A 16,536-nucleotide genomic window follows, 5' to 3' on the forward strand; every position below is an offset into this window, starting at 1 on the left:
TGATGCATTTGACATCAAATCAACTCGGGCAGTTGGTAGAGTTCAGCTTCCTCCGTATCCCTGCAAGTTCCATCTTTGAACGGGGTGGGGTAGGGCGCTGAGAATAATCTTGTCTTTCTTATATATGCGCATTAATGGTTCCACATGACAGTACCATGCACTGCACAGCCTGATGTTCTGGTGAGTCCTGGACTATTGATAATCTGAGATTTTGGGACTTTTAAGTTTTTCTAGCATATCTTTACCTTCCTGGCTTTTAAATCCATGCAGGATAGATTGCTGCAGACTAGACAAAGCCTTTTGCCAACTTCAACTGCTGCTGGACAGACAAGAGCCTGGCTATAGCGATCAATGCATTGGCAATCTCAAGGCTAGGTTACCGTCATTTGTTCTGTATGCCACTGCCCTTAAGGCTAGTTCAGATGCTGCAGTTGTTGCAAAATGGAGTGTCATGACACATTTATAAGTCATAACATGCCCCAGCCTGCCTGAGCAGTTACACTAGCCTTATCTGCAGTGCGGGGATTCTAAATCTACATTTCAGTGGGGGGGAAACCAGAATTAAAATGTGGCTCAAAGCATTGGTTAAACTCTATTATAAGACAAGAACTTTGCTTCATCTACAGTTCATTTACTTACGAATCCAGCCTCCAGGTCCCAGCACCAGCAATAGTTGACAAATCTGACAAAGCAAGCACGGAGGAAATCTCCTACAAGTATGGTTACAAATGTCACAAGTATATCAGACACAGTGAGCCTCACAAATTCCTGGGGGGGGGATGAAAAAAAGTGATAAGTATTTAGCTAGCATGTTCTAAGACTCCACCACCCGCCATATTGTATTCTAAGACTCCACCACCCGCCATATTTATTATTTTAAGAGGAAATAAACATTAAAAACAGAAAATTGCCTTTCAGAAGTCACTAATTCAGTAGCCACAAATTTCCTGTATAATCTTCCTTAGAAAGACTGTGTTGGGAGACTTGTAGGCCAATCTAAGTGTCCAGTCATACCTGGTGCTGAACCAAGCTCACTTTTTACCTCAGAACTCCTTTGCCTCAGTTGCATTTGTCCAAGTTGCAGCCCGGCCAACTGGTTATTCAAGTCCCCAAAGGCCTAGCAACACTCCTCGGGCAGAGTTGAAAAGATATTTTAGGACTATGGCACTGGAGGGTTTTACAGCAGAAGCAAAATTTGGAATTGGAACCACTCTTGCCTTGAGATCTTATGACAAAGGGCACTATATAAATCTAATAAATGAATATAAACACATAAAGAAATAGAGCTGGACCAAGACTGTGCTGGCTTTCCAATGTTCCTCCTGTTTTCCTGGCCAAGGGAGCTGGCCAGCTTTTGTGTTGTTCAAAACATCTGCCTAGTTCTAACTGAGGCAGTAAACCCGTGTGCATGCTGTAGCACAGGGGTCAGCAAACTTTTTCAGCAGGGGGCCGGTCCACTGCCCCTCAGACCTTGTGGGGGGCCGGACTATATTTTTTGGGGGAAATGAACGAATACCTATGCCCCACAAATAACCCAGAGATGCATTTTAAATAAAAGGGCACATTCTACTCATGTAAAAACATGCTGATTCCTGGACCGTCCTCGGGCCTGATTTAGAAGGTGATTGGGCTACCCATGCTGTAGCACTTCAGTCTGTAGGTGAGGGTTCATTTGATTGACTGCTGCAAGTACAGAGTTTTTCTTTCGATGCCATGAGAGACTTCTCCATGACAAGCTCCCTCTCGCTGCCTGAACTGGCACAGCCCAGATGCTTCAGAAAGAGCCTTGAGTCTACTGCTTCCATCTCTTCCTCTTCTCTCGTAGACTCCCATGTCTTTCCTTTAGGTTAAGACACATTTTGTGTTTCTCAAGCAAAGCATCTGTCTGATGGTGACAGGACTATAAAGTAGCAGGACAGTGGTGTGTGTGTCTTTTTGGCGTCTCCCTGAAATACGAGCACCATGAGCAGGGGGGACCCACTTGAATAAAATATTGGGGGGTCGGCAAGCCCCACGCCTCATAATTGATCACATGATGCCGCCATTTGAATGTCCGTCAACGTTTTTTTGGGGAAGGCCCTCAAATATTTTACTGGGCGGAGCCAAAAGGACTTCGGCCCCTAGGAGTTGGCTCCTCTGACCACCATGAGGCAAACAGGAGACTAAGAACCCATGTTTATTTCATAATCCCTTAGCCCTCTTCCTCCTGCTCCTTCTCCCTTCTCCAACTGTCTTTTCAAGTGTTCTTTTCTTTTTCAAATCCCCAAAGTTCTGAACTTCTTCTGCTTCAAACCTGCTCCCTCTTATTGGTCAGGAAAAGAAAGATTCCATTGCAGGAACCTACTTCTCATTTCTGTTGTGACCACTAGATGTCTCCTGTACTTTAGATTCACAAAGCTGCATTGTATCTCCTGCCACTCCTTTGTTCTTATGGAGAAAAAATATATATAATTGAAGGGAAGTAATTTTATAAACATCTTCCTCCCTCCGGCCCCCAAATGAGGAACAAAAACTGATCCAATCAGGGGCACTTTGGCACTAATCTTCCACCTGCACTGTTCCAAGGAAGCAATAAAATGGGTTGAAGCTGCAGGGGGGAAGCTTTTAATTTAAAGGAGGAATTCCTAATGGAGCCTGCAGACTCTGCCTATTGGTGGTTGAAATACAGTGGGAGATGGTGCAAGCTGAAAACAAAAGACACACACACAAAGGTAATAGCTGGGGTGCTATGTTATATTCTTACACATACCCGAACCGCTACATCTCTGTGGTGTTAATTTCTGTGGAAAAGCACATCTGTATCCAATGTCTTTAGTTATGCGACCAGGAGAATGCAAAGGTATCAGCCTTATAAGTTTTTCTGTTTGTCCTCTTTGCTGGCTTCCCCTAGGTCATAGCTGTCAACTTTCCCCCTTTTTTAAGGGAAATTCCCTTATTCCGAATAGGATTCCTTACAAGAAAAGGGAAAAGTTGACAGCTATGCTCTAGGTATTTGGTTGGCCACTGAAAGAAGCGCTCCACCATTGGAGATGGGATTCCAGAACATTCCAGATCTGCTGTTGATATAAAGGTCCGAAGTGGTCAGTTCGTTCAAGAAGAGAATCTCCATTTTTTTGTGCTTCCTAGTGTTCTTTGCATCGGATAAAAGCCGTGGTTGGGATGAAAATGCTTTTTTCAAAAACGTTTTAAAAAATACATTGAATTTGGCATAGCTCACTGTTGCCGTCTACTGCCACATTTGTATATTGCATTTAAAATGTTTTATTTGCAGCTGTATAGCTGAGTCCCAGGTCTACAAAGTGAGGCTGCTACTTTAGGCTGTCTTGAGGGGTTATTTGTTATTATTGTGTTTTATTCCTATGGAGAGGCCTTGTCTGTGGTATTTTCCAAAATAAATTGGCCAGCCTTAGTATATGCACTTTGAGAAGGGTGAGAAGGTTTTATTACTTCTCCTCAGGCACCAAAACAACTTGTGCCAGTCCTGTGGGAGGAGAGTTCTTACTTTAGAGTAGTCATAGGGTTGCTATCTAGAAAACCATGGGCCCTAAATGCCCTATTAAAGAAGGGCTGGATGTTAGGTACCCTGAGGAAAGAGTACCAACAAGGAAGTTACTGTTTTGCTCCTGCAGAAGACCGTGATATAGATTTCATCTGTTGTGAAAGGTGAGTCATGAAGTTTGATTTTTGATTCTTAGACTATTTGAATTATTGATTGTGTTGGACTTAGGTTAGGATAACCTTTGCGCACTGAACACTTGACCCGGTAAATAAAGAGCCTTCGTGCAACTGCTGAGACTACGAGGTCCTTGAAAGAGATAGCTCTGAACAGGAGAAGGAACAGTTTAGATCGGACAGTATTCTAACTTAAGAAGCTGGTGACAGCGGTCTGGTTATTGCTCTTAACTGCAGCCTGTGGTTAGTGAGGAGAGAGCTGAACCATGAGCCTGGGTCCAAATGGTATGCTAACCTTGGTTTAGCTCTGTGTGGCATGGGATTAAATAAAATTGGGAGGAGCAAAGTAACTGTGAGATCTCCTCTAGGACCTCTACATTTGGGTGGTTCCAGTGAGTCACAGTTTGGCTTACCATGTTGTACAAACCTTATGTTTCCTTGTGCATTTCTGTTTTGGAATCGTATAAATAAAGCAGAAAAAAATACTACTGCTGACACTTTTTTTATGTACCGTCAAACCTTGGTTGTCGAACGTATTCAGTTCCGAAATGTTTGACAACCAAGGCGAGGCTTCTGATTGGTTGCAGGAGTTTCCTGCACTCAAGCGAAAGTCGCGTCAGACGTTTGGCTTCTGAGAAACATTTGAAAACCGGAGCATTTACTTCCGGGTTTTCGGTGTTCGGGAGACAAAACGTTCCAGAACGGAGGCATTCGGGAGCCAAGGTTTGACTGTATTTGGAAACCTCCGTCTTTTGAGGAGGTGCACCGGGCTCTATGGCAGAACATTTGGTCCTCAAGATGTTGCTGAACTACAATTCTCATCAGTCCCAACAAACATTTGGGCCAGTGACCAGGGATGATGGGAACTGTTATGTACTAAGCTGAATAGGATCCAAAATGCAGCAGTCTGATTGGTCCTAGAACAATGCAGCAGTATGATTGGTCCGCAGGAGCTACCCAATCCAGCTCCAGGTGGAAGTGAATCCACAACCTGATTGGCCTGCAGGAGAATCCCGTAATTAGCCAATCACGTGGGGCCCATTGTGTAAATAATGTATATAAAGCAGATATTGTGGGGGAACTTCCATTCCTCCTCACCACTATGAGCTGAACAAAGAGCATGAAATCCACTCTCGACTCTGAGTATATTTCAGGAACCTTTGGCCCTGCAGATGCTGCTGAACTATAACTCCCAACACCTACACTATGAGTTCAGGCTACAAAATGGTACAGAAGTCCCATGGGTGCACAACACAATTCAGTTTGACGGATTGTGTAGCTCTGATCTCGGTTAAACAGGGCTCACGCTACCAGGCCCTGTCTGAGGCATGCTAAGATAAGAGTCTCATGGAAGGACTTACTATTCCCACAGTGGTTTCCCAGCAAGGTCCTCGAGGGACATCGGCTGGATCCATGGAAGGTAGAGAAACAGCGCTTCCATTCGCCACAGACGAATTGTGATAATTTAGGAGGGTCCAATGTGTTATGTTCCTGATGCTGACTTCTTCAACCAGCTACAACAGAAGACATATTTATATTAAAATAATCATATTTAATTCTCATAAAATGTATGCTGTGTAAACGTGCATCCTCATAATGGCGACATAAATGATCTAAACTTTAAATGGAAGCAGTTAAACGTTGTTAACAACAACAGAGAAGCTGTACCATCCAGGATAAGCACCTGGGAAGCATTTTCCAAGAACTATTTATTGAAGATATGCCAGAATGGACAAGGCAGTCCAAAGGCACTGGTTGAGAATGAAAATCAGCTATCTACATTACAGTGCACACTTGGACTGTGAGTGTGGCTGAGAAAAGGGGTCAAATGTGGGTGTCAAGATGTGCAAACAAGTATTCAAATTCCAAACATTGCAGCTCTGTAGGGCTTCTTCCCTCCAAAGCCTGGTCTGTTTTGTTTTAAATCCCTTGTTTCATCTCCTATAGCAAGACTGAAGTCATACAACATTTCTCGGTAAGGGTGTATGGAGAATTAACCAGTTTTGAAGGGTGCTAAACCTGACTCACAGCCACGGGGGTCTGAATAATTCACCCTCTTTGGGGTAGATTGTGTAAGAAGCCTAAGAGCTAGACCATGTAGTGAAGCCTTATTGGAGTTCACTGATTGGGTCTGCGTTGCTCTGGGACAGGAGGAAGGAAGTCAAAATGACACCGAGGTTGGTTCAAAGAAAGAGTTTATTCTGCTCTCCGGATAGCAGAAGGCACCTGCGTGGTGAGTCCACAGCAAGTACAAAGAAATGACAAGTTTCATGCAGTATATATATCCTCCAGGCACCCTCTCCCTCCTTCCAACCACGTCAGCTTGTATACGTAGGTTGACATCACATATGTTCCTGCTCCGGCACTCTTAACCATAAAAGGGAGTTCCTTCCTGCACTCCTGACCATAAAAGGATATTCCTGTTCCTACTCCTATCTTGGAGCAAGAGGTCACTACTTCCGAGAACATGCTCTGGCGTTAGTCCCAGACTTGGGTCTCTGCGTCATTTGTGGTCAGGACATAAGATATGTCTGTGTCTGTTCTACTGGTAAAGTCAAGGCCAGTCTTGCCATCAAACTGATAAGGGAGAGAGCTGTGTTCTTGTTTTGCATTTGCTCAACGGCTAAAGTTTATGCATTTTAGCTAAGGAGAAATAGGGATTTTGGTGCAGTTTAAAAACTGCCTGCACAGTCAGTTTTGGGTTTTGGAAACCCATTCCTTCAGTAGAATAGCTGTCAAGAAGTCTCCTTCCTTCTTTCCAACCATTTCTCTGACATGTCATGTTGAACGGGGACAGACAGACCTTCCAGGGAATCTTTTAGTCAAATGCAGTACACTTCCATTTGGGCCTGATGGGCACACTGGCTAATATTTCTACAGAGGAGGAGTCTTGACAAGGCCTTGGTTTTGCTCGAGGGTTTATTTGCCTCTCATACGCCCCCTGCCTTGCTTGATGGACTCTGACTCATGAATAGATCTGATTTTCCAATACGCTCAGTCTTTTCTGTGGCTCAGCCCTGTCAGCCACTTCCAGATGTCATTGACTCCTCTGCAGCTAGACCTCCACACCAGCCTACAATTTTTTGTAATTGCTGATTCAGCAAAGACTCTTTATTTCTAACTGACTGATTTCATCTCCTCCGGTGAGCCTGGCTGCACTTTCTGCTCCAGAGCAGATAGATCTGTCTGGATCTTTTCTCCTCAGGGAATCCAAACCACAGAGTAAGAGTCGATATAATATAGTGGGAAGAGACTGGTTTGAATCTCACCACAACCGTAATAAACTCACTAGCAGGGGCAATATTGGCTTTACTTAGGTGCCACAAGACTCTTCTGTTTTTGCCACAGCAAACTAATGCAGCTACCCCTCTGGGAATTAATGTACGAATATTCTTTTTAGATTCCCACCTTTTCTTTGACATCATCCATTAAGGCCAGCAAGAAAGTATAAAGGTTCCCAAGGAAGAGTGCAAAAATGCGTCCAAGTTGCCATTTCAGTCCAATCCGAGGATGATACTCCTCTAAGTTCGCAATGGTTTCAAACAGAGGAGGGCAAAACATTCCTAGCAAGGACATAACAATTTCAACCTGTCACACCGAAAAGAGAGCTTTGTTATTTTGCAATGTTATTAATGAGCTGACGCCCACCCTTGGCACCAGTTCTGCCCCTCGACACCCATTCCCAGCCTCCAGCATCTCCTGCCTGAGGTGGCTGCCTCCCTTTGCCAAATGGTAGGGCCGGCCCTGTGCATCTCCTTTGGCTGTTCCGATTTGCGGGGATGGAGGCAGGGCAAAGGCTGCCTTTGTCCTTCTGTGGGCAAAGCAGGATAGATCTCTCACACTACCAAGCTGTTATAGGAAAATCCTTGGGCTCACTTGGTTTGCCAAACAAAGACACCAGCCAGGAGTATAAGGAGCAAAACAGCAGCCGGTAGGCCTGATCTTTATTCAAAGACTGTTGCAACAGGACTTCCACCCACCACATGGAAGAAGCAGGAAGAGGCCCTGAATAAAGGGATGCTTCCTCTTTTATAAGTTTCCCCTTTTCCCATAAACAGCTTTGTTGAAGCATCACGCATACATCACAGATACATCATACATATGTCACAAAGAACCAGTTCATCAGGTTTGCCCCCATCTCTCCCTTGCTTTCCACCTCACACCCATCAAGTGATACAAAGGAAATATTTACAAGCTCCTGGGTTTCACACTTCTTTGTCCTGACTGGGAACCCAATCCATTCCTGGATGGTTTGCTATTGTCCATGGGATGACTACCTGTCTGGCACGCATTTGCCAGGATGCTAGTGATTATCTCTTGTGCAAGAGGCTGCTGTGTAGTTATCACACGTTTCAGGGATTATGGCTGCCCTCACTCATGTCCCAAGCTCCCCGCTTCGGTAGTCCTTTGTTCCCTGAGTAAAATGAAGTTGGAATGGTGTCGATCCGGACGTAGGACTGATTTTATATGAATATTTGAAGGTTTTGCTGCGCAAGGGACAGGTGAAGGCTATGTGACCTTGAACAAGACACAACACAGCAAAACTGTGGTGAGTTTTTTTATGGGGATACAGTGGTACCTCGGTTTACGAACTTAATTAGTCCGTTCTTAAACCGAAACCGTTCTTAAACCGAAGCGCGCTTTCCCTAATGAGGCCTCCCTCCGCCAGTGCCCTTCCACCGTTCGGCTTCCTTTCTCAGACTGAGGTAAAGTTCGCAAACCGGGACACTACTTCCGATTCTGCGGCGTTCGTGAACCGAATAGTTCATAAACAGGGCTGTTCTTAAACCGAGGTACCACTGTATTTACAAAATTGAATGGTGTTAGTTTGGGGGATGGACTGGGGGTGCGGTGTCCCATTTAACTGGAAACAAATCATTATAAAAATTCCAGTAACAAAGCTATAGCAAGATGGCCACATTAGGTCAGTGTTTTTGAGTGTTATGGAAGAGTAGAAATTACTAGTTAGAGCAAATTTGTTATTGTTACATTTTTGCTGCCAGAGAGGAGGAGTAACCCTTGCTGGATTTTCTGCCTCAGGTACAGAAAATAACTTAGCAGGCCTTGAGGTGACTAGTATGCACCTTGCCTTGTGTGCTGGTGAAGAGCTATAACCTGCTTCACCTCAGTTAGCAAAATCTTGGGCCTTGTCTCCAGGCCCAAATATTTTCTCTCAAGAGATTCAGGAGGGGAGCAGTTTCACTCCCATGCTGCCGGACATTGACAGAATGGATTGTTCTGCTTCAGCCTTCTCTCCCTCAGGTGAATATAGGGAAAAGGGAAATTGCACCAGAACTTTTTGAATATATTTAAAAATGGTATCTTAGAATAGTATCCAATATCTATATTGTTTTGGATGCTTGCTGAAAACGTTTCTGTTCCGATACGCCCAGGCACCTGATTTACTTATCTACATTTAAAGTTGTGTTGGGTTTTTAACTTGGAGAAAACCACCAGTGTTTGTGGATTTTGCTGTGTTACTTTATTTGTAACCTGCTTGGAGAGCTTTTTAATTTTTTTATCAAGCAGTTTATACAACAAACAAAATGTGCCTCAATACATGGGCTAAGCTTTTCGTGAATACAATGTGGGAGATATTAATAGTTGCAATGCTGCTCTGAAAGCATCTGTATCCCTTTGCAGAAAGGCAAGGTGTAAATTTAATAGGAACAACAAAAAAGTGAACCAACGAAGTAGAATATTATCAGGTTTGAGGGTCTGGTGCCTTCAAAGGAGACCAGTACAGTAGTATGACTTAAATAAAAATACAGAGTAGTATCCAATGTGAGTCCTACTCAAAGCAGGACCACCGAAATTAATGGGCCTGACTAACCTTGTCCTATTAAATTCAGTGGGTCTACTCTGAGTAGGACTAAGTTGGAGACAATCCACATGGTTGAATTGCGCAGGAGCATGTATGCTCCTTAAAATGAAAGTGTGAAGCCTGCTGTAGGAACAATGTGAAATCACTTCTTACGCCAAGTGGATACACGGCTTAATCTTGCTGAGATGGCAAGGGATGAAACCGACAGTAGGGATTTCTGTGTGAGAGCGTAAGAACACAAACGTCACAAATATCTGTATCTTCAAATGAAATTATTGACTCGGGGAATAAAGTTGTATACCTTTTATAAGGCAAGTGGGGCAATCCCTGGCATAGCTCAGTTGGCAGAGCAAGAGACTCTTAATCTCAGGGTTGCAGGTTTGAGCCCCATGTTGAGCAAAAAGATTCCTGCTTTGTAGGGGGTTGGACTAGATGACCCTTGTGGTCTTTTCCAGCTCGACAGTTCTGTTATTCTACCTGTGTACTGAACTCCTATTGTGGCTTGGTCAGTTTGGCGGGTGGCGGCAGGAAAATGGAAAAAAAGTACTTTGGCTTTGCTTAAATACACACAGGACAATTCCCAGTAATTTTTTATTGTTTGACTAGGAGGGTGTGTGTGTGTGTGTGTGTGTGTGTGTGTGTGTGTGTGTGTGTGTGTGATGAGAGCTTTCCCAGGGTTGCTTAGCAACCCTAAACCACAACGTGCTTATTTCCTTCTAGGTCAGATCAGGATATAGGCTGATCATTATCAACAGAACAGAGCTGGAGGAGAGAGCAGAGAACCAGGATGAGCAGATGCTAAACTAGGTTTCTATTCAGAGAACTCTAAATCTTGGGTCTGGCTTGTGATGCACCAATCTTATTTTTAATAGGCCAATAAATTTTGCAGTACAAAAAGCCTAGCCATAAGCTGTGTTAAAGAAAATTAGTTTTTTCCTCTTGAAATGGGCACCTTAAGTCATCATGTGCCTTGACCATGGTGTGGTGTGGTGTCTGAATTGTGGCGATGGCTTCCCAGAAACTAGGGAATCATGAGAGGAATGTGTCTGTAGTGAGGGTCTGGGAGATTTCAAACGGATAAAGGGTGTTACTGAATAATTACAGTACTGGTTGCCCCATACTGACTTGATCCATTACATGAAGCGACAGAGGATATAAATGATAGTTAGCAGGGGAGTACTTTTCCGTTTGTCAGGTTACTACAGACCAGAGTTCTTCAACCTTGGGTCTTCAGGCATTGTGGGACTACAACTCCCACCATCCCTGGTGATTGGCTCAGTTGGCTGGGAATGATGGGAGTTGTAGTCCAACAACATATGGGGCCCAGTGTTGGAAGAAGGCTGCTTATCATAGGCCGTGTGCCCACTATAAAGTACATTCAAAGCACATTCTTTCCCCTCAAATAATTCTTCGCACTGTAGTTTGTTAAGGTTTGCTGGGAATTGCAACTGTGTGAGGGGTAAACTACAATGCCCAGAATTCTTTGTGTTAAGTTGTGGGTGAACATATCAGACAACACAGCGATTCTTCAAACAGCTCTTGTTTATTCACAGGCCAGAACAGGACTGAACTGAAGGGTTCAGCCAGCCTGCTTATATAGAGCTCCACTAGAACGTAACAGTAACCACTTTCTGTAACTATCCAATCACTGAACGTCACTTTCAATCCCTTATTTGCATATGCGGACCTGAGTGAAAACTATCTACCGTATCCCCCTGCTGGCCCAGGGTGAGAACTTCAGTACATAACACTTTGAAGGGGGAAAATGTGTTTCAAATGTGCTTTAAAAGCATAGTGAGCATACAGAGCAAATTGGTCAAAGCTCCCACTATTCTCTTTGTGGTGACCGTGCACTGCTGCTGAATATGTGTTTCTGAAGAATGGGATCGAGAAGGAAGCTTGATAACTTTGCTTTCAGAATGACGCCATGGGCTTTATAGCAGAAAGGTTTTAGGAGCAAAGAAAAATACGTGGTTCTACAACTTTTAAATCCCCACCCCTCATAATTATTTTGCATCATTGCAGGTTGTCCATTTGAGGGTTTCACTAACTGATTTGCCAGATCCAAGAACAATTCTGGGAGAAAGAAGGTAAGCCTATAGACTGCAATCAGCTGTGAGTTGGCCCATGTGTCCATTGTGGCAACAAAGGGCACACAAGAGGCATGTTTTTATCTTTGCGTGTATTGCTATAAATGTAAAAAAAAAAAAAAAAAGGCTGAGCAAATTCATATGTGGTTGGCCACTGGGAGAACAGCATGCTGGACCAGATAGGCCTTTAGCCTGATCCGGATTCTACCCATGTCTGTGAGCCATGATAGCTAAATAGAACCTGCACATTCAGAGTATATTGCTGAATACCAGAGGTGGGGATCAACAACAGGGAAATGCAGCAGAAAATTGACTTTGACTCAGCTGAGGCAGTTTTAAAATGCTTGCACTCTTCTTACCTCATTTCTTTCATACCAGCCAATGTTTTCCATTTTTGAAAAGGCCTGGGAGCGCTTAACGACAAAGTAAATAAGATAGCCACTTCCACATAAGCAACATATAATAAGTACGTTGGCCAGAACCCTCAGGAATCGTCTCAGATGGATGTTCTCATCTTTGTTGCTTTCTTGCTCATCTACAATTGACTCCTTAAGAAATGCAATAAACCACAAGGAGAGATGATTTGCAGCCCCATCATATATATGTGCTTGCTTGGACACAAATCCCCACCCGTTAGTGTGTTTTGGATTGTGGAGCCGCTTGCGGAACAAATGCATTGGTGGTTTCTAAACAAAGCATTCCATATGCCCCAAAGATGCACTGAAGTGTTGGATTTAAGCTTTAAAGTCTGGAATGGTTTGGGTCTTTGTTATTTGAAGGACTGTCCACATCCAAATCAACCAACCCACACTTTGAGATCAGTGATGGAGGCCCTCCTTGGTTGCCTGCTGCAATGACTGGTAAAATTGGTGGGCACAATGGAGAAAGGGACTGTTTCATGGTGGCCCAGTGGCTTTGGAGGCTCCTCAAGACAACCTCTTTATTGAGCATTCATCTTGATTTTTGCACAAATCTGATGTGGACACTGGACAATAACTGGTCCTTAATGAGGATTTGTTCTGCTTTGTTTGTGAAGAAGCTTCCGTTTTCTTTTTTTTTTTTTTTTTTTTTTAAATAATATTTATTGAAGTTTCCAAAATACAGAAAGAGAAGAAAAGAAATTATGAAGATACATTCAGAACCTTATTTTCAAACATCCACTTTCTGGGACTCCCCCCTTCCCCCACCCCTACCGTATTCCCCTTTCATATTGTTGTTTCCACAAGTTCTATTTCTAATTTAAAGCACAATTTATATACCCCATTGTTCAAATTTAAATTTATACAAACCTTATGCAACACCCTTGATAAAAAAAAAAAGCAAAAGATCTCTCCCCATAGCCCACCCCCTTTTCTTTCCACAATGTCCCCCTTTTTTCCCATTAAAGTAAAAGCACACAGAATAAAAGTATAAAAAAATAAAAAATATATTAGAAAAAAGAAAACCAATTCAGAAAATAGTTGCAAGCCTTTGGATTCTAATTCTCCCTCCCCTTCCCCGGTTTAATTTCCCTTATCCTCCAATCTATGTTTCCAGCCTGGAAATCTTAAGTCCATCAATCCCATTTTTCCCCCAACTCCTTGCAGAATTATTTCCCATTTTTAGGATTACTTTTTTTTAAAAATTAATTCCTAAATCTTTAAAAATGTCAAATTATAAAATTCCCCCCATTGTTCTTTCAAGGTTATAGTCCAGCTTCCTCTTGTTCCGCTGCTAAAACTTTCTTATTCAGAAGTTTAGTAACTCTACATGGGTTGTTGTTATTCAGGAACAAAAACTTGCGTTCAGTCCCTTCCTTCTTCAGTAAGGTATTCTGTTGTCTCCTTTTAGTCTAAACACCCTGTAGACGAGATTCAGTTTCAGTTTTGCAGCTTTCCCAGGAGATAACCAGTTCTGTGAAATTCCGAAGTGTTGTATTTTTCCCGGCTTACGCCCATCTTTGTAATGTCCCGAAGCTCCTCTAGGGGGGTTGTTGTAACTTTGTTTCCAAAAATCCGATTGTTCTCCGTATTTTCGCCATTTTGTATTCAAGTCTTAACAAATTATATCAAGTTGTAACAAATTTGACCAGCAAGGTCCTTGTAATAAAATCCTCTTTAAAATTCCGACTTTGACAGCTACTTTGACAGCTGTCAAAATCACCGGCTCTTTTCACCAGGCTCACTCCTCAATCGCCCCGGTTCCCAGGGAGGGGGGTGCATTTTCCTTCTCCTTCAATTCTTCCTCCAGCACAATTCTTGTACTTTCCCATCATGGAATTCTTGATTTTAGCAAAGATACCGTTCTTTTTGGGCCTTGGCTTCCCAATCCTTGTTTTAAAATGTCTACAATAGGGAGGGGGACTGACTTCCTTTTTAGATCCCCCCCCGCTCGTCTCAAATCCCAAAAATTTTTCTTCTTTTAAACCCGATTTCCAATTTACTCACGGGTTGTTGTTAAAAGTCCAAATTCTCAATGGAAGAAGTCAGCGCTCTCCGCCGGATGGCATGCGGCTTCGCTCGGCAGGGATGGCAGAGGACTCAAAGCACCACGCTTCTCCCCGGCACCCGATCCGTAGCCTTTAAAAAGGCTCCTTCACGAGTCGGGAGGGCGCTAGCGGTGCTAGCCGAGTCTCCAAGTCCACGGCCCCCGTGGCCGTGGTTTCTAAGGGTCCCCGCATCGCCGGTGCGGTAAAACCCAGCCCCTGCCGAGCCGGCTCCCTCCGGAGCTCGGAGGGAGTCCGCCATTCGGCGATGGCGCCAACCCGGAAGTCCGAAGAAGCTTCCGTTTTCATCCCGATTTGCTTGCACTGTGGTTATACGCTGTCCCATTAATACATTTTTTTTAATCCCACACTTTTTAGTGCATTTTCCATCACTTTTTTTAAAAAAGCTTCCTCACTCTGGTCTTTCAGGAAGGCTTTGACGATCTATTTGTTTTGGATAACCAATGCATGTGTGAGCGATATTTTCAGCCTGTTATGGCATTCCTTTTAGCTAACATCATATTATATATTCTGGGCAGGTTGTGTGGGTTTTTTTAGTATTGCCGGTTTATTATGTAAGCTACCTTGAGAGAGTTTTACTCTGAAAAGCAGCCCTATAAATATTTAAAAATAAAGTTAAACTTTAGAAAGACTGAAGCTTGTTAAGGAGAAGCTAAAGTTTAGTAGTGTTGGGCATTGTCCCTGAGAAAGCAGGAAATATCTGAATCAACTGCATTATTATATGGGTTGTGTTCAGTTCAAGAATCATAAACTGATTTTTTTTTTTAAACCCACAAAGAATTTAGGATGTTTCTAATGCGTCTTTTGGGTTTTCACCCTCCACTGTACAATGCAACAATACTGTCAAGCTTTCCTTTGTGGAATGGGATAACTAGAAAGTGCAAAAGAAGAGACGGATGGATGATGCCAGTAGCTGGGATGTGAAAAGAAAAAACACCATTAAGCTTTCGATACAATCACAAAAGTGTGTCTAAACGTGACTCCCTAGCTATATAAAATGAGTATTCTTCCGTCATTGAAATTCTGCCAAAGGTGCAATGCAGCAGCATCTCGAGAGACAAGGATCTTGCTGCAGAGAGGAAAGTTAAGGTGGTGATTACCTTGAAACTAGTTGTAATGGATGCAAACTTGTTGTCGGCTGTCTCTGGGTTGCCTATGAGGTAGTCCCAACTAGTGAACATTTTCCAGCTAAAAATGAAGTTCTCATCATCCCCATCGCCCGTGTCTTCATGGGCATTCCGGGCCATTCTGCAGATCAACAAAGTCATATACGGTTGCTTACAATCTGCTATTCAGCCGCTAGATGCCTCTCTTCTGTGAGCAGAGAGGTCTGTGTTTTCCAGGGCAGCACAGCTCTTTGAGACTTCTACGTTGGCATTTCAGGCAGCAAATATATATAATTTTGAATACACATCAGGGTGAGCTGATTCAGGAGTCCTACATGCATGCATTTATGATGCCACAAAACTGTCATTTGGTTTTGCCTCTGAATGTGAAGATTCCATTTTAGGCTGCTACCAGTAAAACAACTTTGGTTAAACTGGATTTTTTTTTAATCACAATTTCATGTTTCATATTCTTAAGAGGGTCTCTTCTCCAGTCTTCAGAGAGCAGCTGGAAGTGGGGAGGCAGAAAAAGGCCCTCCTTTCCTTCCACTCTGCAGTTTTAATCTGAAATCTTAGGCCCAGTACTGCGCCCAGAAACTCAGAAACTGCTCGCGCTAATGAAATCCCCTGTCACAAAATGCGCCTAGAACAATGGGAGTTTCAAATGCTAGGTTTGTGGGATTAAGGATTGGAATGAGAGTTGTAAGATAAAGAATCCATTCCTGGCTTTGTTTATGGCTCATGAAGCTCACTTTAAATGTTTGATGTTCCTTTTTTTAGCTTTCTGATAGCCTTCAATGAACTTGCAAGCCAGGAAAAATGTTCCCATAGTGTGCTGAGGGCATCTTCACATGCTATGTAGAAGCATTAAAAAAGGAAAAAGGATGTGTAAGTGACCCAGGCATGCTTTGTTCAGAATTCCAGTGTGATGGCCAAAGAGAAAATGTGTGCTCCTTTGCCATAATGATAAGCATGAATGTGCATCTTGATTTTCCACTTTGTTGGGACTAAGTTCCCTCATTGCACAAAGAATCCACAGGGGGTGGGCGTAAGTCGCTCAAGGCTAAACTCCCACAGGACATTAAGCGTGTGGTTTCATACTGCACACATCTTTTCAAAAGTTCAAAGAGGGTCAGTCCAAGATGTTTTGCTGCCTGAGGCAACGACAAGAGGGCACCTCCCTGTTTGAACCAGACTGGCCGATGAATTTTATGTCAATGCCAATACTAGGCTAGTACACCTGAAGGCAGCATGCTTGCTTAGGGGGTATAGGGCAGGGTGTGTGACACATCCAGGTCTGTCCTCCAATGCTTTCCTGTTGCTCCCCATCCCCTAGCACCTGCTGTCTGAGGCTACCAT

The 16,536-nt window shown here is 43.4% G+C and overlaps 1 protein-coding gene and 1 long non-coding RNA gene across 6 annotated transcripts in view; one reads left to right on the plus strand and one right to left on the minus strand.

Moving 5' to 3' along the window:
* TMC2 (transmembrane channel like 2) overlaps positions 1–16,536 on the minus strand; it is a gene marked incomplete at its 5' end in the record, with an annotated part of 45,493 nt that overhangs the window by 12,313 nt on the left and 16,644 nt on the right. For all 5 annotated transcript variants that reach the window (XM_083577911.1, XM_083577909.1, XM_083577910.1 and 2 more), the window contains 5 exons: positions 640–768; positions 5,034–5,186; positions 7,081–7,260; positions 11,946–12,134; positions 15,172–15,319. In XM_083577911.1, the coding sequence (XP_083434037.1) occupies positions 640–768; positions 5,034–5,186; positions 7,081–7,260; positions 11,946–12,134; positions 15,172–15,319 (799 nt within the window). The remainder of the gene's footprint in view (positions 1–639; positions 769–5,033; positions 5,187–7,080; positions 7,261–11,945; positions 12,135–15,171; positions 15,320–16,536) is intronic.
* LOC310745610 lies at positions 7,812–16,103 on the plus strand. Its single transcript, XR_014540225.1, has 3 exons — positions 7,812–8,221; positions 11,522–11,586; positions 15,958–16,103. It is a non-coding gene; the product is annotated as an uncharacterized lncRNA (long non-coding RNA).

Source organism: Podarcis filfolensis (genome assembly GCF_964270895.1).
Source record: "Podarcis filfolensis genome assembly, chromosome: 12".
Taxonomy (NCBI): domain Eukaryota; kingdom Metazoa; phylum Chordata; class Lepidosauria; order Squamata; family Lacertidae; genus Podarcis; species Podarcis filfolensis.